Source organism: Anas acuta, chromosome 8 (genome assembly GCF_963932015.1).
Source record: "Anas acuta chromosome 8, bAnaAcu1.1, whole genome shotgun sequence".
NCBI classification, from domain to species: Eukaryota; Metazoa; Chordata; class Aves; order Anseriformes; family Anatidae; genus Anas; species Anas acuta.
The window spans coordinates 29,914,113-29,935,519 of NC_088986.1; the positions used below are offsets into that span (position 1 = coordinate 29,914,113).

Sequence of the window (21,407 nt, forward strand, 5' to 3'; positions counted from 1 at the left end):
TGTACCCAGGTACTCACACTGCTACTTCCTCAGGGCTGCCTTCTGCTGTGCACTTGCTGCTGCTTTAATGGGTAGGCAGAGGAGCAGCAACTGGGACTCCACATATCCCACATGGAGATGGAATCTGTATAAAGAACTTGGCACCTATGTTATTCATGTTTGTGGTTCAGTCATAACCACAGGAAGCACAGAGAAGAGATACGTATATATATATTTTTTTAAATCTTTAAGAGGTTCATTCCACCTACTCTGTTGATGGAATTGACTTGAATTGAATTTTGGAAAATTTTCTTGTTTTTAAAATTTTGTTGTTTTCAAAAACCCTCTGTTTAGGTCTTTTGGGAGGTGTTCTAGAACCTCATGTGATAAATACTAGCGTATGCAATCATTTTCACAGAATCACAGAATTGTCTAGGTTGGAAGAGACCTTAAGATCATTGAGTCCAACCTCTGACCTAACACTGACAAGTCCTCCACTAAACCATATCACTAGGTTCAACATCTAAACTTCTTTTAAAGACCTCCAGGGATGGTGACTCTACCACTATTTTGTTGTGATTCAGACCCTATGATAAAGGAATGGTTCTGTTTTCTCCCACATTACAAACTGCTTCATCTAAAAGGTTAAATTTACTGTGTTGCTTAGCCATAATCCTGCACCAGTCTTGTATCTTCTAGTATGCATTCACCCTCTAAATGACTTTTTGTGAGGTTTCTAAACAGGAACATAAAATGGGAGGGGAACAAAGTCATGCAGTGAGCTGATCGTGAAAGGAGAATTATTTACCTTGGGTTGAGCAATGCGCCTCAGTTTCACAATGTATTTTTGGTGCAACTGCTATTAGAATAACAATCAAATTATAAAGAAATATTAGCATAGGTTTTGTACAACAATATGAAAGTGAAAAGAAACTACGACTGGAGGGAATGAAGTGCTTATTCTGAGCACACCATTTCAGTAGCTTTTAAACCTTTATTTTTTGTCTAAGCTGTCTTAATGAAAGTCAAGTTTGCTTTTCACCATTGAGCTAGATTACAACCAAATCTCTAGGCATACACAATAAAAACAGAACAACAACAACAACAAAAAACAAGCAAATAAAAAAAAAAAAACATCTTATATTTGTAGTGCCTTTTTTTTTTTTCTAAAAGGAATAATGTTTTTGATATTAAAGAAATTGAGATATTCAGATATTCATCACCAAAAGATGGAGGAAAAAATACTAGAGATGTTCAAAACTGGTGAGGGCCTGGAGCATCTTGATCTGTCTTGGAAGAAGGGGTTGAAATAGGTGACTTCCAGAGGGCCCTTCCAGTCAGAATTAATCTATGGCTGGTGATTCAGATGCATGTTGAATAAATATGTTATCTGTTGGTCATAGAAAGTGCAAGGTCAATGACCTGGTGTTGGTAAAGGCTAAGATAGCAGGATTTGTCCTATTCCTATAAATATTGTTTAATGCTGGTGTTACTGATGTAAGAATAAAGAATATGTTATGAGAACAAGAGGCATTGAAATCAAACCTAGCCGCAATTCAGCCAAGTGTTCAGGACAGTCTTGATGAACCTGTTTTAAAGTTTTGTTTAGCATGACATAAGTGTATGCGTGACTGCTGGCCTGAGCAGAAATAGCCCGTAGGCTAAAAAGCTTTTTCTAGTCTATTACTCTTATCCAAATCCTTCTTGTTCTTGCATGGGAGCTATTAAATTTGCAACTGAGACTGTATGCACTCACAGTAGATATTTAGTCTTTTTTTTTTCTTATTTCTTTTGTCAAAATAAAATGTTAATTGTGTTTTTAAGCAACAGTTGTAGTAAATATTCATACTCCCACTGGGAATCATATAAATGCATCATTAATTAAAAAGAAATCAGTTCTCCTAAATCCATTTTATGCTCAGGAAGTTGCTAATAGACAAAGCAGGAGAGTTGCCCCTCTAGACTGTTTTAAGAAAATTAGCACTTTACTGAAACCAATTTTAAAAAAAAAAAAAAAAAAAAAAAAAAAGTTTAAATGAATCTACTACAGATGGAGTAAAAAAAAAAAAAAAAAAGGTTTTGCTTTTCCTTGTTGTTGCAAAAAGATTTTGCAAGCACAAGCCTTTTTTAAATTATTATTGCATAGATTACCAAACTACCAAACTCTTCAAGCCATCTTAACTGGCCCATATAAACAGCTGAAGTAGAATTTTGTACCTTTCCTTGTGTTCCTGCTCTTTTGCTCTCTTTGTCATTCTGGAGGCCTACAATGGGTTAGTGAATATCAGAAATATCTTCTGGCACCATTCTACATTACTCAATATACATGCATGTAATTCTGTCTACTTCCAGAGCACTGCATATAGCCTCAACATTCTATTTAACACCACTCCAGTTGGTTTTGAAGTCTAAACTTTGAATAACCTTTTTTTTCTCTCTCTCTCTCCTTTTTTTTTTTTTTTTTCTTCTGATAAGCAAAAGGGAATAACATTTGTGGACTGCAAAATTTTGCAGTAGAACAAATGTCCTTGTTCTGATTTATTTTCTTATATTTCTGAGGAGATCCTGTACTTTCTGGGGAGAAGCAAGAAAGAGGAAGTATTCCCATTTTCCAAAACACTGAATCGTAGAGTGACAATGTCTATTTTATTTTCCCTAGGAGACAAAAAAAAAAAAAAAAAAAAAAAAAGTTGGGGGGGATGCAAAAAAAAATCCAAACAAGCTCCAAATGCCAATTCTGCAAATCCCCCCAGCTCCAGAGTAGTAGATGATCTGTGAGCAAAATACATGTTTTATTAAACAACTTTTATACAACTTTTAGATATCTTCCTGTTACTTTTAGTATGACTGTCATCTTGCTTGGAAATTGCAGCAGCAAAACCAGAAGACTATTACTAGAGTATAACTAAGCCCCTACTATAGTGCTACATGCCAAAAAGATAAATTTTGCCCTAGTTTACAATTTTATGATTTAATCCATTCCTACTTAATAAGTATTTGTATAGATTCAGAAGCATTTTCTAGGGAAAGGCCAAAAGCGTGCAGAGCTGTGTGCTCAGAAGTAAAAAAAGAAGTTTTACTTCATATAAACATAGAATTTCAAATTATAGGGAAGGCAGAAAACCTGCAGAGAGTGCTGAGTTTATACAGCCTTGACAAAAAACTTCAACCTGAAAACACTGAAGCCTTGACTATCTAGCGAAAGAAAAAGAGGGAAAAAGAGATGTTGTGATAGCCCAGCTGGGGATATTCACAAGAGCCACCTAGTACCTGGTGTCTCCCTGCACAGCATCTGCTTCTCACCCATAGAATAGACCTCTGGTCAGCAGGCTTTTTTAAGAATTGTTATATAAAACTGAAGCTTTTAGAGACTCAAAAGATTCTTAGTGAAATAGGTAGGATTTTTGCAGCTGACTCATTTGGAACAGGATTTTGCTCCACAAATAGGTTTACTGAAGGAGTTTGAGTGCAACAGTTCCACACCCTGGAGTTGTTTCCAACTTCCAGTGCCTAAAAGCAGCTTTGTAATGACTCGTTAAGACATTTTAACGTGGAGCAGGCATTCTGCTGTTTCATTTGTTAGCCATCAGTGCGCACCTGCCTCCTGGTGCCAGGCAGAAAACAGTCGGTAGCAGGCTTCCAGCGGGAGTCTCTCCCAGCACAGCTGGACCCGGCTTTATCCAGTCAAACCACTTTTTAATCCTGTTTCAGTACGTTAGTGGGGCAGAGATGAGGGAAGCATGATTGTGCCTTTCTTTGTTTGCTGGGCCTCTAGATTGGGCAGTGTCAGCAGTTAATGAGATCGTTGGTGCATGTGATAGCTATGGTTTTACATTTGAGATTAAGAAAGATACAGTATATTTGTATTTTCCTGAAGTAATGCTACTATTCACTGTAAAGGAAGTCTGTAAGATGGATATCAAAAATAACATTAATGAGCTACTAAAGCTAAAATTACAGGAACTTATGAAATTGGTTAAACATAAAAACCATTAAACTGTTTATTGAAGCTTCACAGATATACTGCAGCTAATGAGCATTTCTGCTATTTAAATAAGCCCAAATTGAACACACATTACATGGATACATAATTAGTCATGGCAGTCAAACACACACAGATTCACTTTTAAAGCTTTATTTGAGGAATCTTTTCCATTTGATTTGTTTTGTTAATTAAAATATTTTTTCTGTATTCACTTATATTTTAATATTGTTTTTGCAAGCGCTATAATTTGCTGCTGCTTTTCCATTTGCATTTATTTGCTCTGTGAGTATAGCAAATGTGGAATATATATTCAGAACTGTCCTTTTGTTTGGTGTTATTTGTGTTAGCATCACTTGATAGCATTAGAATAATTCAATTGTGTGTTATCTTTCATCCAGAAAGATCCTTCAAATTATATGTAATATCTCATCAGGATATAGAGGAGAAGGCAACACAGCCACAGGATTGCACTTTGAATTTTCAAGAGAAAAGCTGTATTACTTTTTAAAGTTTAAAGAGTGTGAGGGTGCAGTCATTGCAAAGCAACACTTCTCCTTACCCCTCTCCCAAATCATGTACCAACAAAAACACGAAGTGTATTGCTTGCATATTGTTCAATGTTAAGCAGCAATTCAGAGAACTGATAGTTGGGTTTGCCTCCTTACAAGCTCACATTTGGCTCCTAGGCCCTCTCACACCTTGCAGGGGCAGAGAAGAAATTCCCGCCCAAATTTCTCCCCTCCATCCTGCAGGCAGTGTAGAAGGTGGTCCCTCTCTCATCTTAGTTGCCCCGGATACCAGATCCAAATTGTGAGGACAATAGGAACTCTTATATAAGATGCCTTTAAATCATGTCCTTATTTTTACTTAACCTAAATCTTGGAGCTTTTCAGAAAAACAGAAGGAAGTAGCTGCTGGATACTGTGTCAACCTTGCCACAAGGGAAATGTTCTTTCCCAGTTTTAAAAATACTGATCAGACAAATCCCCAGTCCCTGGGGAGGTGTTTCAAGCAGGGGTATGTTGGGCTTCTTTGCACTCAAAAAGCTTTTGATATAATTATGTCCATGCAGCTATTTTAGCACAAAACAAGCTGAAGATGCATTTGAGAAATGCAACAGATCCAGGGTAACAGAGGTAATGCCTATTTTCCCCCAAAGTTAAGGAATAAGGAGTCAGAACTTCTAGTTTTACATCATTTCCTGCGGAAAACTACACCTCAGATAGCATGTTACCCTCTAAAACCCTTACTGTTGTTCAGTGCTGTCTCAGAGAAACAAGTCATCTATTCATACCCCAGCACCAAACCCCGCAGCACCAAGTTTTCATCTTTTTTTTTTTTTTCCTGAACATGTCTTTACAAGTCGATATGTATTTAGCTTGCAAGAACTGTCAAGACCACATGCTGAGATGGTACCACTGCATGCAATAAGTTATCCTATGTATGACAAATATAAGATGATCAAAAGCTTTCTTGAAGTACAGACAGTCTGAGACATAAAGAGAAGGTTAACATTGATTTATAAATATTACTGAAGTATAATAAAACTACTATCAGCTACTATCAGCACTTCCTTTTTTTTTTTAAAAAAAAAAAAAAAAAAAAAAGAAGACAGAAAGAAAAAAAAAACACTTATTTCCCAGACTGACAAATGTCTCACTCTGAAGGTTGTGTTTGGTGTGATCTTTCAATAATTTAAATATTTTAAAAGGAAACAATTTCGTAACTTTTTGATTCTGCTACTAGGCAAATATTATTCTTGCCAAGTTAAGCTAAAACTGTATGCGGGGTAGGAAGGATTCTGCAAGCAATAGGTCTTGCATGTAGACTATATACTTCTGGTATGACAGCCTGCTTCCAGCTTAAAACTGTCTTCTGTGATTCTGCATTCTGAACCGATGGCAAAAAGAATACTTTGGATTTGAGTCCTATGGATGTTTGTATATGCCAAGGGTGAGAAGGAGAACATAGGTACTATAAGCAGGTGACAATGTGTCTTGCTCCGTATTTTATTATTTTGCCCCTGATTATGCAAAGCTCTCTACTTTGAAATGCATGTGTAATATTTGATTCAGAGGTGAAGGGAGATACAGAAGCCAGGAAGAAAATTCCATCATGATGATGTGCAAGAAAGATGTCTTTGTAGCTTTCTGCGTACTTGGGTGTGCATTGGGGCTATACTGTGAGTTTGCCCTTGTACTGGTATGGGAGAAATTTTCTTGTCTTAAGCTAGCAGGTTTCTCTTTTACATATATGACAGCACAACTACATCAGTTTAATTGACCTTGGCAATCTGCATCTGCTAGCGGTATGTCCCTGAGGGACATTGCAATTTTAAGCTGTGTTTTATAGAAAATCTTCAGTTTGTGCAGACTTAAAGCTACGTAAAAATAACTCATTTTGATATATGGCATCAAAGTTTGCTGAAAATATTTATTGGAAATGTGATTCTCTTCATGAAGCTACTTTGAAATGTCTTTGTGATCATAATAAAGTAATTTTAAAAGTTGCATAATAAAAATCATATTAACAGAGCAAGATTGTTTTTTTCTGATTGTTTACTTGTATTTAAAGCCATTTTTCCAATGCCATGAATTTTTTTTGTCTGCATTATTTTTAAGTACAATATTAGTTCTTGTGCAGAATGCCTATGTATGCTGTTTTCTCACATGAAAAAATGAGAATATCTTAATGAGTGATCTAAAAAATTTCAGAAATTGCTGCAAAAAATATATTGACAATAAACTGTGTAAACATGTCATTTTTATTGCTTTTATTATTTTATTCTTAATATATAGAAGTTTCAAAATGACTCTTACTTTCAGAATGGTCTTAGCTTAGATAACAATTCAGAATGTTCTTCACTTTATTGAAATTTATCTTTTTTTCAGAAAAAAAAAAAATCTTTAAAATCAACACACTTTGTCAAAGACAAAGCTTTCATAGCATAATGTTCCTGGTGGGGAAAATGTCCCATCTGAAATTTTAAAATCAGGTTTAATAATGACCTGTGAAAAAGTAGCAGAGTATCATTTCTGTTGTGAGCATTAATAAATGTGACAAGTACAGTTTTGGAAGTCTAAATGAATTTCTAGAAATTGCAAACTTTTTTTTTTTTTTTTTTTTTTTTTGCTTCAAAAATCTCATGCAGTATATTAGGTTGCACAGGAGTATTTATGTTTGCTTTTCAGGTGAAAAGCATGTTGATGTGGAAAGTGCAGTACAAAGCTCTGTGGGAAGGGAAAGGGGGAAAATCTATTTTTCCTTTGTTAGTGTTGTTCCTTAATAGGATTTTCAGAAGTGTTGGATTTTTTTTTTTCCCCACGAGGTAAATAATGCCAGTGAGAAAGACTTTGTGAGTCCCAGCTTCTGGGATATATAGTTTATTTTGAGGTTAGTGACCAAAATAACATTAAAAGCAATTATTTCTTGTATGAAGTCAGTCACTTCTTGTGTATCTTGTCTCTGTTTATTTTGTACACGTCTGGCTTTGCAGACACAAAGGTTTATTTTTCTGATGTTACCAAAGAACAATTGCGTATAACAGATGATGTTCTTCTGTCCAAATCCTGTTAATAACTACATACCTCCATTAGCTCAACCAAAATGTTTGTGTAAAGAATAGGATTTTTCAGTTCTATTGTAAATTCACATTTAAGTAATTGAAAAAAAAAAAAGGGTCTTGGAATTTATCTACTAATTGTTATTAGTATATATTTGAGAGATTTGGGCAACTCTTTTTTCTTTCATTTAATAACATATTTGTCCTTCTGTTTAATTGCAGTCAGAGAGGCCATGGCACCTATCAAGTTTAACAGATGGGGTCTTCCTGAAGTAGATCCAGAAACCATGCAAACGAGTGAACCCTGGGTTTTTGCAGGGGGTGACGTTGGTGGTCTTGCTAACACTACAGTGGAATCAGTAAATGATGGAAAACAAGCCTCCTGGTACATGCACAGATACATACAGGTAATTCTTTAAAAGTTTAAAATTCTTCTATCTGCTTTCAGATACCTTGATTGTGAATGCTAAAATGTCTTTAAAAAAAAAAAAAAAAAAAAGATAAATATGCAAGTTTTGAGTAGCTAACACCTAGATTATCTTGATTTCTACATTTCAGATTCATTCAGCTTGGATCACATACTTGAATTTGGGGAATTGAACCCAGCTTTTTTATATTATCTTAACATTAAAATCCAGGCAACATTTTCTTTGCCCCCAGCTCTGAATTCCACTCAAAGGTAGTAATCTTTCCTGCACAATGCACAGTGTAAGCAGAAATCCTGGTTGGGGGTAACTGGGGAAAAAGAAGTGAGGCCATCAATATTAAAAAGTAGAACCACTCTACTGCATAAATACAAAATACTGTCAATGTTGATACCTGGGGAAGACATTTTTAGTATTTTTAGACTGCAAGTGTACTAACAGTTTACAGATAACTCCGATTATCTACACCAGAACCAAAGTGTGCTTTGATGTGTCTGATGAAGTGGATGCATGAGACAGACAAAAAATAAGCACTGAATTCAAAGAGGAAAATAATGCAAAGGAGGATTTATCTAAGAAATGGGAATTTAAGAGGCACAGACTTGCAAAACCTGGTAACTGCATGTTCCTTGTTGGTGCTTTTTCTATATTGTTGAGCACCTCTGCTTGCCCTACCTTTTGTAGTTAAAGAAAGAACACAAAGTCTAGAGGAGCTGTAGAGGAACCATCAGAGACGAGACACAGCCTGTGTGTGGAGAACCAGCTGACAAAGAGTGTGTTCATAGTGCAAGGAACTTTTTAGAAACATGGTACATGATTCATTCTCCCACAGAAAGAGATTTGAACAACTGAAGTTGGGACTGTAACAGCTCGATGTCTTTCTCCCCCATCCATCTGCTCAAAGCCTCTCTGATTGCATGTTTGTGCAATTTCATGCTGTTGGGGTCTGATTTCACTTCCTAAAAATACTTCAACTGAAAGCTTGTTGTTAGTATCTGTGCATATTTTTTCTCACTTGTTCTAAAGCAGTGTTTGTGTCCTGTCTTCTTAGACCCTATGAAAATGCTGAGTGTGAAACATCTTTAAACCTTGACCTGCTTGCTTAATTTCTCAGTGCACAGTGAATTTGGGTAACTGTGATAGGGGAGAGGGGTATCTCCTTTTTTTCTCCTTCCTCCTTAGCCTCTATAAATACACACATCATTTAAAAACCCCTCCTTTTATATGTTGCTTCCTCCTCAAAGCTTATATTGTTTTTCTCTGGAATGTATTAAACACTTTGGAAGAAATCTGAATAGTCATGGCTTGAGAATTAGAATTTTAAAGCAAGCAGGCTTGTGATATTAGAGCATTTCCGTTACCCTTTGCAGGTTTCAAGGCAGTTTATTCGACCTTACAGTCTCCCCAGGAAGCTAATGGGAAAGCCTTACAGCAATCTTCACAGGAAAGTTTCCAAATGTCAAGTGTCACCTTTCCAGCTGTTAGATGAATGGGTAGCCCAGGGGCATTTATTTGGATGTGCAGCCCTTGTAAAATCTGGTTGCTGTGGTGGAGAGCACTGTAATTTGGCAATTTACTTTGTTTTTGGAACAGGTAGAAAAGTTAGATAGTAGAAGAGGGTTTGTATTTTAAACTTGTTTAGCTGAGAATCGTGTTACCTGTGTGTGTATGCATGCCTTTTGCATATGTATGCTTGTTCCACTGCCCTGTATTGTGAAAACTTCCAATATCAGATGAAGAAACACCCTTACAAAGTCCCTAATTTTCTGTCTACTGTGAGATTCTATCACAAGTAACCTTCTTGTGATCTGAGTTGACATGATATATTTTTAAATACATTGATAGATTTTAAATACTTTGATTCCTTTCATCCATTTGCATTTTAGTTACAGAAAGAGGTAGTCATTTCCAGAATCACCAACTCTCTCAGCACCAGGTTCTATAAATAATGCAGACAGTCTGTAGCAAAATAAAAATATTCAGTAAGATTTCTCAACCAACCCTAGACCACGTCAAAGACTGAAACTCAAAAACACTGCCCCAACTACTTGCTGAATGCCCTATTTGAATGGCATGCTCCTGCTATGCCAACCTACTCCAGACAAAAGGCTAAGCAAACAGATGGGCCTGATATGTGCCCTGAAACTCCAACCATTTCAAGCTTTGGCACATGGTCAAGTGAAGCATGAGATCCAGGCTCACGGACTCTCCAGCAGAAATGCCTTATGTTCAAAACTGGGAATTATTTACAGAAGCTTCTTGGCTGCTCTTACCCTGGAAACCTTCCATCATTAGTTGCTTAAATATCTCCTGCCTCTTAACATTTTCCTCACACTCTGCTAGGCACAGGTTCATCTCAAAAATTATTGCCTGCAGGTGTGTATCAGACTGGTTTGTATAAACACAACCAGTCAAAACCTAACCAAGGGCAGCTGCATTAGAACCTGTGTGAAAATACAATTGTCTTTGAACTATTCCTTACATATCAGGAGAGATCCAAATAGAATCAGCCCAATTCATGCAACTATATACTATCCACAACAGTTCTTGGAAATTCAGCCTTTTTTGTTATCCCATGAATGATGTAAACATTTAGTTAAATTAGTCTTGGTGATTTATTTTGTTTGGGGATTGCAGAGGCCTCACTTTTATCCAACAGTGACTTTATAATCCTGGGCAGAAGCAATATAGGCTGCTGTTCTATTCTGTGTCTCAGTTACCGTGCATTTCTTTTTGGCCAGTGAATGGGATTTAGTAATACAATAGTTACGTTCAGAGTGATTCACAATTATTGCAGGGCTAACATCTAATTTTCTATGCCTGTCTTGAGAGAAAAGTTGAATTCCTAGACCAGGAAGATGCCAGCCTTTACACTTTACTCCTACTCTATTCATACACTTAGCAGTGGAGCATTTTCCCATATCTGGCTATCAAGCTGACATCCTATTCTCACTAAAATCCCTCTAATAAAGTGACTTTTCCCCTCTGTTTCACAGTTTTTGTTTTGTTTTGTTTTGTTTTTTAATTTAAATCTATTCGTCTGTTTGCTTGTTGTGATCAAAATGTACATCATGTACTTAAAGAATAGAGGGCTGGATCACAACCGATATAAATTTCACTTCAGTGAGGCACGCTGTTCAGTATGAATTTTGAGTGCATTACTGTGCAACTTGGAACCAGTGTTGTGTATTTATTATAATCTTTCTTTTTGTTGTCAAAAAATAACATGGGCTTTGTATTTGGAGAGTATAGTTGATTCTTTTTTGAAGATTGACCATTCTTATGTGTTCCTTGGACATGCATGAATGTATATTATTTCACAATCAATACCAGAGATGCTGGAAGCTTGTTTTTGAAGGTGTTAATTATCTTGTCTGCTTCTTTCCATGCTAACCAAAGTCAAAAAAAAAAATAAATAAATAAAAATTCCTTTGACTGGCTAAAACACCATCATGCCATCATGTGAAACACTAGCATGGAGGCAAGCAACAAAACATTTTCAGAAAGGTGGACTAAGTGCAAGTGCAGGAAACCTGGTGTTTTAATTCCTTACTATTGACCAAGCAATATGTCTGTTCCAGAAACAAAGGAAGGGGGATTAAAAAATCTCTGTCTGACTGGACAGGGCCCTGAGCAACCTGCTGACAGAGTTGACACTGCTTTGGGCAAGGATATTGGACTAGATGATCTCCAGGCATCCTTCGAACCATTCTGTGTGAAATAATGTAAATGTATTTAACGAAGCTAACTAATGGATAATTGGAGAGAGAGAAAAGCTTTACAAGTAAGGGAGAAAAGCTGTGTTTTAAGATCAGACTTGCAAAGAGAGAAAGCAGGAGAGGGATGAAAGTATTCAGAAAAACTCTTCCAAGTAGTAGGATTTGTAGAAAAGGCTCTCTGTGAAAAATAACAGTAATACAACTACTCACTTTCATAGTCTATCTTTGTTAAAGGCACGAAAATGGAGTTAGACCATATCGGTGTGGTTAAGAATTTTCTCCATCTAAAGAAAATGAATGTCACAAATTGTATCAGGTTTAAAGCTCAGCCCCTGTCTGAGCCCTGCACTACAGACTGTACTGCTTTTGCCTCTGGGCATATCCTGGTTAGAGCAGGGCAGGGACGCTGCACGCAGTGTGCTGATGATTTTTCACCACCTTCTTCCAGTGTCCGAAAAATTGCCGTGCCTGGAACAATAAAATAAGTACCTGCAATATTGTTAGCTCTGCTGGTTGGCATCAAATTAGAGGAAGAATGGGCCACACTTTTTGTCCTCTATTTTTAAAAATCAAGGGAAGAGTTATTATAAATAAACTCTTGCCTGCAGGCTTTCTTTTCCTATTTGTTTGTGCAATGTCAGGGAAATCCTTCATTATAAAGATTATTTTGCTTTCAGGAACCTATAAAACATTTTAGTTTGCCAAAAGTTTTGCTTTGTAGAAAGCAACACATCAGGGCTTAGTAAATTTATTTCTTTTATAAGCATTGTGCTGAAAGGAAAACCCAGCAAAAAATAAATAGAGCAAAAAGGGAAGTGATAGGAAGGAGGAAGATAAATCTGCAAGGATGTATAGCCACTGGCTACTGAACTAGCTAGCTTCATCCTGCCCCTGTGTATGCTTTAAAGACCTGGCTTATTCCATTAAAACCTTTTTTTTATTATTATTATTTTCCTCCAGCGCAGCTACCTCCACCCAGTTCACCTCATCACAACAAACTGTTAGACACATCCTGTGGTCCTTGAGTGTATCTGGGTGGAATCGGTGGTGGGTTTGCTCTTTGTGGGGTAGTTTGGCAGGAAGAATAGGCATGTTTGCAAATGTTTAGGGAAATTGTTTATGACCAATTTGCATGCAGGAGGGAAGGCCTATTTTTGCATGGATGTATTCAATCATTTTGTTCAAATCTTTCAATGCTTTAGTAGATTTTTTTTTCCTCTTGCATTAGATTTATTTTCTGCTTTATCACAGATCATTTTGGGTCTGTATTTAAGAAAAAATTTCACACTACACTCATTTTAGGTGAGAACAGCTTTTACAGATTAAATTGTCCTTCTTGGGAAAAGAAACAGTACAATGCAACTTAAGCTGCATTTTAAGCACTTAACCTATCTGTCTGTCTCTATCTGCCTGTAGTAATCTATTTGTACAGTTATACAATGAATGAGTAGTTTGTGAGTCATCCACTGAAATATATTCACAGAGAACACTTGAACAATTCTGGATACCAAACAAATTAACAAATAACAGTTTTCAAAATGGAAAATTAGGTTTATTACTCACATGTGCACATACAATGGAGTTGGCCAAAAACCTTTCCATAAGTTTTTCTTTGTTGTCATTCTCTCACATTCAAAGAGTTTAGTGTAAGAGTTCAATATATCAATGTTAGTTTCAGCAGATCTCCCAACTTCGAAATATGTAGGAGGGAAAAAAAAGTGCTACAATTTAAAAAATGTGTTTATTTCAATCTTACTGTCATTGGCATAACAAACAATACTTTGCAGTTGAAATTTCAAATAAGAAAGGCTTAAAATAATTAAATAAATAAATAAATAAAAGGGTGAAATCAAACCTAAAAACATTCAAAGATAATTTCTTTCTTTTTTTTTCCCCTGATTTGTCAGCTAACAAAAGTTCATTAGAGGTAGAGTACAGGGCTGTTTGTGCTTCTAAACATTTGTATTCTCCCAGTGTAGGAAAAGTCCTGTGGAGTAAGAGATGCAGGAGGCAGTGTGTGACTTAGAAGGGAGGATGCAGGTGGCTGTCCGGCTTATTATAAAGTGACTGAAACAGCTGCTAGCTGGGTGAGGTCACAGTACTGAAGGGTCCCAAGTGCTAAGGATCTTCAAAAATTAGCTTTTCTGAAAATGTCCTCCATTAGGGACACATTCAAATTCACATCATTTAGGCTAGATTAATTTCACCGCTTTCATTGCTTTTATGCCATCGTAATCAGAAGATCATACCCCCAAATATCCTCTCTGTCTGAGGAATCTGTCTGGGGTCAGAATGTGAGGCATGAATCTGGGCAACTCCAGAGCAAAGCGGATAAGTGAACTCAGGTTCAGAAATACTCATAAACAAAATGCACTAAGTCAAAAATCAACCAAAACAAAGCAAAAAACTCATTCTCTCCATACTTATTGTCATGGATAACACAGAATAAAAATACGTTCTTAAAAAAAAAAAAAAAAAATCAACAAACAGCAACAACAAAAAAACAACCAGAGGCAGCAATTTTTAAGTAGCTGAGTTTTTTTTTTTTGTTTTGTTTTGTTTTTGTGAAGAAGTCGGTTGTTGTGTTGTTTGTTGTTTGTTTGTTTGTTTTTGTTTGTTTATTTGCTTTCTTTTAAGGCTGGAAGAAGCTGCTGTGATCTTAAGGTGGAATTTCTTAGGAACACAGGCTCTGTGGAGCCTCACTGTATTAGAAATTCCTGTCTAATTTTGTTGTATTTTTATTGACTCAAGCATCTGAGTGAGCAAGGATTTTAATTCTACCTACTACAGCCTGATTAGGATGCTGTTCAGTATCTGCACATGGGAAAAGATTTTCTCTCTACAATTTTTGCAGTATTAGATGCAACATTTATATTGAAAGCATTTTGCTTTGACTCTCCAGAGAAAATGCCATCTTTAAAACTGAAAACAAAAGTGACTGTGGTGTTACAGTCATAAAGTATATATTCTTCTTTGATCCCAAATCAGTCTAATTTTTGTCACTCTTGAAGTGTTCTTATTCAATAATAGCTTTGCATGTTTTGATATGTATCCCATGGCATAGGATACATAAAATCTTAAAAAGGAGATGAGGGCAAAGGTGCAGTAACTCCATGTATACCGAGTAAAGACTGCAGAATGATCTTGCCCTTGAATGCTTTCTCTCATTTACTGCAAGTCCCTACATTTCATAGAATATCCCAAGTTGGAAGGGACCCACAAGGATCATTGAGTCCAACTCACAGCTTTGCACAGAACTGCCTAAAATCAAACCGTGTGTCTGAGAGGGTTGTCTAAATGCTCCTTGAACTCCAGCAGGCTCAGTGCTGTGACCACAGCCCTGGGGAGCCTGTCCCAGCACCTGACCACCCTCTTGGTGAAGAAACTTTTCCTAATGTCCACTTCTCATAAGTTGGCAGCTGAGAAGATTACTGGGTCTGTCAGACACCAAGGGTCTGTTTTTTTTTGCATGTTTCACCTGTGTGTATGTGTGTTTTTTTCCTTTTTTTTTTTAACCTCACTACTACTGGCTGCTGTAGGAAACAACTATCTATTCAGAAGTCCATAGAAACCTTTGCATTGAACTAGGGTAACAGTACAAGATAGGAAATAACTGTTTCATTATTATTATTTGGTTATTTTCAACATGGCATAATATCTCAGCATGAATTCTCTTTGGACAGAAAATGTTCCATGTGCAAGTGTTTTGTATATTTTACAAATATATTAAAAAAAAAAAAAAAAGCCTGAACATCTAATTATTGAAAAAATGGTTATTATATATGAACGCTTCCCTTATCAAGGTTACTCCAATTCAGACAGACCCAACACAACAGTAAATTATATAAAAATGAATCAGCAAAAATTACTTTTTTTTTTTTTTTTACAGTCCTTATATGGTGCTGAAGTTTCTACTACTCCAGAACTACCACTCTTCTATACTCCTATAGATTTAGTAGACATCAGTGTAGAAATGGCTGGACTGAAGTTTCCAAATCCTTTTGGCATTGCCAGTGCAACCCCTGCTACGAGTTCTTCAATGATTCGAAGAGCTTTTGAAGCTGGATGGGGCTTTGCTGTCACTAAAACATTCTCCCTGGATAAGGTAAGAAAATACTTTAAGCCATGTTTAGCATGTAAATATTGCTTTGTATATTTGAAATATCTGAATCTTTTAGGAGTCTCGCTATCTAGCCTGTAGAAAAGAATAAGCAGGGGAATGTATGGTGCATCATGTGGGTTTAAATAATCTTGGAGCTTCCAGCAGTGCAGTGTAAAGGTGAAACAATTTCTGTTTGTCTTTTTGTTTGTTTGTTGCAATTAAAGGATTTACACTCTTCCCTTTTATTCAACAACATTTTAAATATTAACCAACTAGTAACAGTAATGGTACTTTTTTTAAACATTGCAGTGAAAATGTTTTCTGTGAGGGATCAGAATGCAAAGGGAATGAGTAACAGCTTTATCAAGCAACTCATGAAAGGCTGTTTCCGTGCCAAGGACTGCCAAGATAAGCCATGGAAATTGAGTTCCAATTGCAATGTGATAATGTAGGTGTGAGCTTGAGACTGGGTGGGCAGTGGAAGAGAAAGATGGAAGCAACATAAAACAAGCCTATGGAGGGACTAGTTCTGCTGAAGGTTTGTAGTACAGAGATAATGCTTCAGTAAGATGAAGTGGAAGAGGAAGGAGTTAGAATAAATTCATGAAGACTGTGGCTTGGTGTGTCATCTAAAACAAATTGTCAAAGCAATTTTTATTGAAGTGTCTGTTCGGATTATTTGACCTGAGAATTGCATGTAGACTGGGCTTTCTGTTACAACAGTCAAATGGCAAAATGAGACTTAGAGCAAGTTTAGACAGTGAAACAAGCAGACAATTTTGAGAAATGTACTCCAGAGGAAAGAAACGGGATTTGGGTTGGGATTGCTTGTGTTGGGAGGAAGAGGATCAGAGGGAAAGCCTGAGTGTGTGTGAATGATGGCAACGTGTTGTCAATTAATGACAAAGAGTAGCATGCAGTGAAGAGAGCTTTTGAAATACATTTGGAAATGAGGGAGTTTTATTCTTGATTCAGAGATGAGAAGTAAAAATGGATTAGTGGATGGAGACCTTAGCAGGAGAGAAAAGGAGAAAAGACAAGTTTTTTTTTTTTTTTTTACCCTGTCACCTCAGAAGGTGACCCTGTAACAACGAGGAAGGTCTAAGGACAAAGTGCTGTATTCCTAGAGCACAATGTAAAGTACGTCAGGCTGGCTTCTTCTCTTGCTTATGCCTGAGGTACACCAAGGAAGTCAGCGCTCATTTGGATTGCAATGGAGATTCCAAACTACTTTACAGGGTTTCTTATTAAAACACTTTTTAGGACATAAATGTCATTCAAGTGTGTTTGTAACTGACTTATGCATATAACATACTGTCAACTGTAATTATTCAGTGCCTAGGCTGAAGGCAAGTACATAGCAAGTACTGAGATTTATTTATTAATCAGTGTTATTGCTGATATGCTTGCTGTCCTGCTAGACTGTGCATTGATTACTGGGTCTCTCAAGAGTTAAACAGACACTGACTGTGTTACAGCTTTGAGTGGTAATTCAGAAGGAAAGACTTGCATGTTGCAGGAAGTGATGATGGCACTCCAGTAAGCAGCACAGTCTCTCTGAATTGTTTCTGAAATGGTGACTGCAACATGAGTGTCGTGCTCTGGCAGGATGAATTGGGTGCAGATCTTTCTAGAGAGAGGATTTCTTGAATCATACATTGCAGTGTGCAGTAGCACTGTCCCACCAAAGTACTAGCTACTTTTCTACCATTATATTCTTCCCAATAGTGCACATCCCACGGGAGTAATGCCTTAGTATTTGTGATGATTTGAGATGCTTGGCTGCAAGGTCCTGCAGAAATAAAACTGCTCAGTTTGTAATACTATCATGGTAATTAATGCTACAAAAATAAATATTTCAAATGGAAAGAAAGGCTCAGGGAGGTACAGCAGTTCTTATCTGAGGAATGACTACTACACAAAGACTGCTCTGTTGACTTAATGCTGGAACAAATAATTAGCAGAGAGTTTGGGTTAATAGAGGTTGGCATAACATGCTACTTTAAAAACAAACAAACAACAACAAAAAACAGCTTCCAATCGCATAGATGCAAATGTTATGTGGTGTTTATCAGGGAGCAGAATGCTCTCGTGGTCTGCAGTACCTGTGGAAGTAGAGATTTCAGATTTACTGTCATACCAAGCTAGTAACAGATAACTGTGTAGCAGAGCCAGGAAAAAAGATTTCCAGATCTGAGCCTGAATTGCCAGTGGGAGCAGGTGGAGCTGCTCCCCAGATTAGTTTCCAGGAACAGAACCACTTCTGGGAGGAAGGGAGCTTGCTGGACACAGTTTTTGGCAGCTGAAACTCCTCTACTTCAGCCTTGGTTGTATGTGGTACAAGCAGGATTCTGCGTTTATCCGTGTTGTTTTACTTAATCTGTTCTGTGTAGGTTTAACTTGTGATTCCCTTTCATATTTGCAATAGTTAAAGGCCAAGCATAAACTGCCTGTGCAACTGTAGGGAGCTTAGCAGAAGCAGAAACACTGCCTCTTCCAGGGCTGGTCACTGAACTCACCACCATGCTCTGTCAGTGGCATGGAAACCAGTGACTTCACAGAATCACAGAATTGGAGGAGATGGAAGGGACCTCCAGTGATCATCGGGTCCAACCCCTCTGCCAAAGCAGGTTCCTTAGAGCAGGCTGCCCAAGTAGGCGTCCAGACAGGCCTTGAATATCTCCAGAGAAGGAGACTCCACAACCTCCCTGGGCAGCCTGTTCCAGTGCTCCATCACCCTCACCGTGAAGAAGTCCTTTCACATGTTGGTGCGGAACTTCCTGGGCTCCACCTTGTGGCCATTGCCCCTTGTCCAGTCCCCACAAACCACTGAAAAGAGGTTGACTAGAGGTTGACTACCCTATTGACCTTTGGCATCCTTTGGCACTTGAGGTAAAGCAGTTGATGCAGGGTAAATTTGAGTGACATTTAGCAAATGGAAAGCACATACAGCCCATCTACAGATTTCCATGTGTTAACTGCAGTGTGGTGGAATAAGAACAAAGAAAGACAGATAAAGCATTGCAGGAGATCCAAGGACAGAGATAAAAGGACTCAGGCTGGAGAGCTGTGATTCTTATAAGACAGAGCATTCATTTCATATGAACTTCCACTCCTTTTCCCTCTTTCACTGTCTAGCACAAAAAACTCCTATAAAATGCTAGGCTAGGGATCTCTGCAGCCCATGAGAGGCCATGTGTTCTCGTACAAGCAAATTGTTGGATAGCACTTGTGCAATTGTAGCCCCTGGACCATAATTTACTCCCCCAGTTTTCCAAGCCCTCATCTGTCTTGACCTCACCTTGAAAGCATCACATGTTGCTACAGAGGGAGTTAGCATAGCACTAGCTGTTTTGTGCCATGCTCGCTCCCTTTTCAAACACCCACGTACTTTGCTGCATAATTGCCTTCATGACAACCTGTGTAGGGTTTTCTGTTTGTAGGGTGAGGATTTCAACTGAGTGATTCAGCAAATGTTTCTTCTTGCATACTGCTCTACTATTGTTGAAAGGTTAAAAAAAAAAAAAAAAAAAAAAAGCTAATGAGAAATAGATGAAATTCCTTCAAAATAGTCGTGCCTTTAAGTATATAGCACTGTAAATATTTTAGAAGGTACTGGGTATTGTAGTATAATACAAATATTAAATACAGGTTACTGTACCTGTATATGTTAATAGGTATCTGAGAAGAGGGAGGGTATTTTGTATTTACAAAACCAAACATGTATGCATAGCTGCATTAGTATCAAGTAGATTTGATTTTTTCCAGAAATGAGAATAGTTGCTTTTAAAATGGACTATCATGAGGCAAGAAAAATGGTAACAGAACAAAAAAGCCCCGTTACACACACCTTCTCCTACACTCACGACTTCACTCTTTCACTGCAGGATCAACAGCTCATTGCTCTGTTGGTTCAAGTAGTGTTTCTGTCTTATTCAGATAACTCTGTGCTGCAAACTATTATTTGTAAATTCTCTTGGCGAGCTATTGAAAGGAATGGGAGAGCTGCATATCATGGAGTCAGCAAAGAAATGAATTTCAATCGTTACCTCTTTTAGAACTTAGAAGAACAGAAAACTACCCGCAGAATGAAAAATCCGGTATTAATTAAACAAGTAACAAAGAGCAGGAGTTTTTAGTAGAACTGTTATTCTGAGCTGGTTTATTTACTTTTAATTTATTGCTGAGTACTGTTTAGTACATAAAATTTACTTTAAAAACTGTAATCAGAAAGTTTGTATAAACATAGTACCAAAATAAACCAGAGGTTATATGAAGTTTGCATGCATTTTCTCTGTACATATCCGCCACCACAGTGAGCTTATATCAGAAACCGAGGCTCCATCATCTCAATTCTGGCTTTGTTGTTCTTTCATTGCACTGTATGGGCTGCTAAGGAAGAGGAAAAACAACTGGGATAGCAGAAATATTTGCTTTGATTTTTAGATGCTTCCTTCACTTCTAAAATTTAATTCTGATTAATCAGATACATCTGTCTTTATTCTGTAGTGACATGCATTGATTTGTGATGCTGTCGCTTTCAATAATGTGGAAGCAGTTGCCTTTATTATGAGAACCGGCAGAAATCAACATGCAGACTAACTTCATTTTTAATCTTTAATGTTTTTTTCATTGTGTATGAAGAAAGTTGCATGGATGATTTTAAAAACAAAGCTACAATTAAAACTAGATTATATCTGAATGAACCCATAGCAGAGAAAACTTTCTAGTTGTAATATATGTTTGTAAAATTCACTGAAGTAAATTTTACAATATGTTTTCAGAATCATTTCTAAATGAACACAATTGCTGGTAGAGGATTCATTAATTTACCTGGTGTATATATAGTACTTCTACGTGCTGCTATTATAATACACAGATTCTGCCACTGACTAGTTGTCTCTGTACATTTGCACTATGTACACCTCACTTTATAATTGAAGTGGTAAAGAAAAAAATCATAGTACAATGATGCATTGTTTTCCATAACATTAGTATTTCACAGAAGTGAATCTGTATTACAAAATGTATATTTTTGTATGATATTACAGCACAGTAATTTAGATTAAACTAGTTATAATTTATGGTGCCAAGCCAAAAAGCTATTTAAGATGCATTAAAATGCAGAACCATGACATTTGAAATTCTGATGTTCTTAATATGACAAAGGTTATTCTATGGAGTTTTGCTATAATATGAAATATTAATATTTCACAATACAGTTTTGATGAAGTACAATTTGCCTAGCTTGCATATGATAAAGAAATTAAATGCTTACCAGGGGAGTTCAGTGAGAATTAGAGCCCTGCCTGAACATCTGCTTGAAATGTTATTATCCTGTCCTACTGACAGCATTGCTCCCTCATTGTTTTTTGAGATTGACAGCTGAATATTGTACTGATTTCTGCAGCAAATATGTTTAGGTGAAGTTTGTTTCATTTTTTAGGAATTTAGAACATGCTTTTGATTTCCATCCCATAATTTTTTTTATACTCTTGACATTTGTAGGTGCCAGATTGAGGTCTAGTATGCTGTAGCAAAGATAGACCATTGACTTGCGACGAAATGCCAGTTGATATCTCAGTAAACAGAAATATTACTATTCTTTATTGTGTGGTCTGTATGAAAGCTGTAT

General features: G+C 36.9%; 1 protein-coding gene across 2 annotated transcripts in view; it reads left to right on the forward strand.

Annotated features, from left to right (window-relative positions):
- The window catches only part of DPYD (dihydropyrimidine dehydrogenase), a 355,462-nt gene that overhangs the window by 176,014 nt on the left and 158,041 nt on the right, over nt 1-21,407 (forward strand). For both annotated transcript variants that reach the window (XM_068690107.1, XM_068690108.1), the window contains 2 exons: nt 7,749-7,933; nt 15,560-15,775. In XM_068690107.1, the coding sequence (XP_068546208.1) occupies nt 7,749-7,933; nt 15,560-15,775 (401 nt within the window). The remainder of the gene's footprint in view (nt 1-7,748; nt 7,934-15,559; nt 15,776-21,407) is intronic.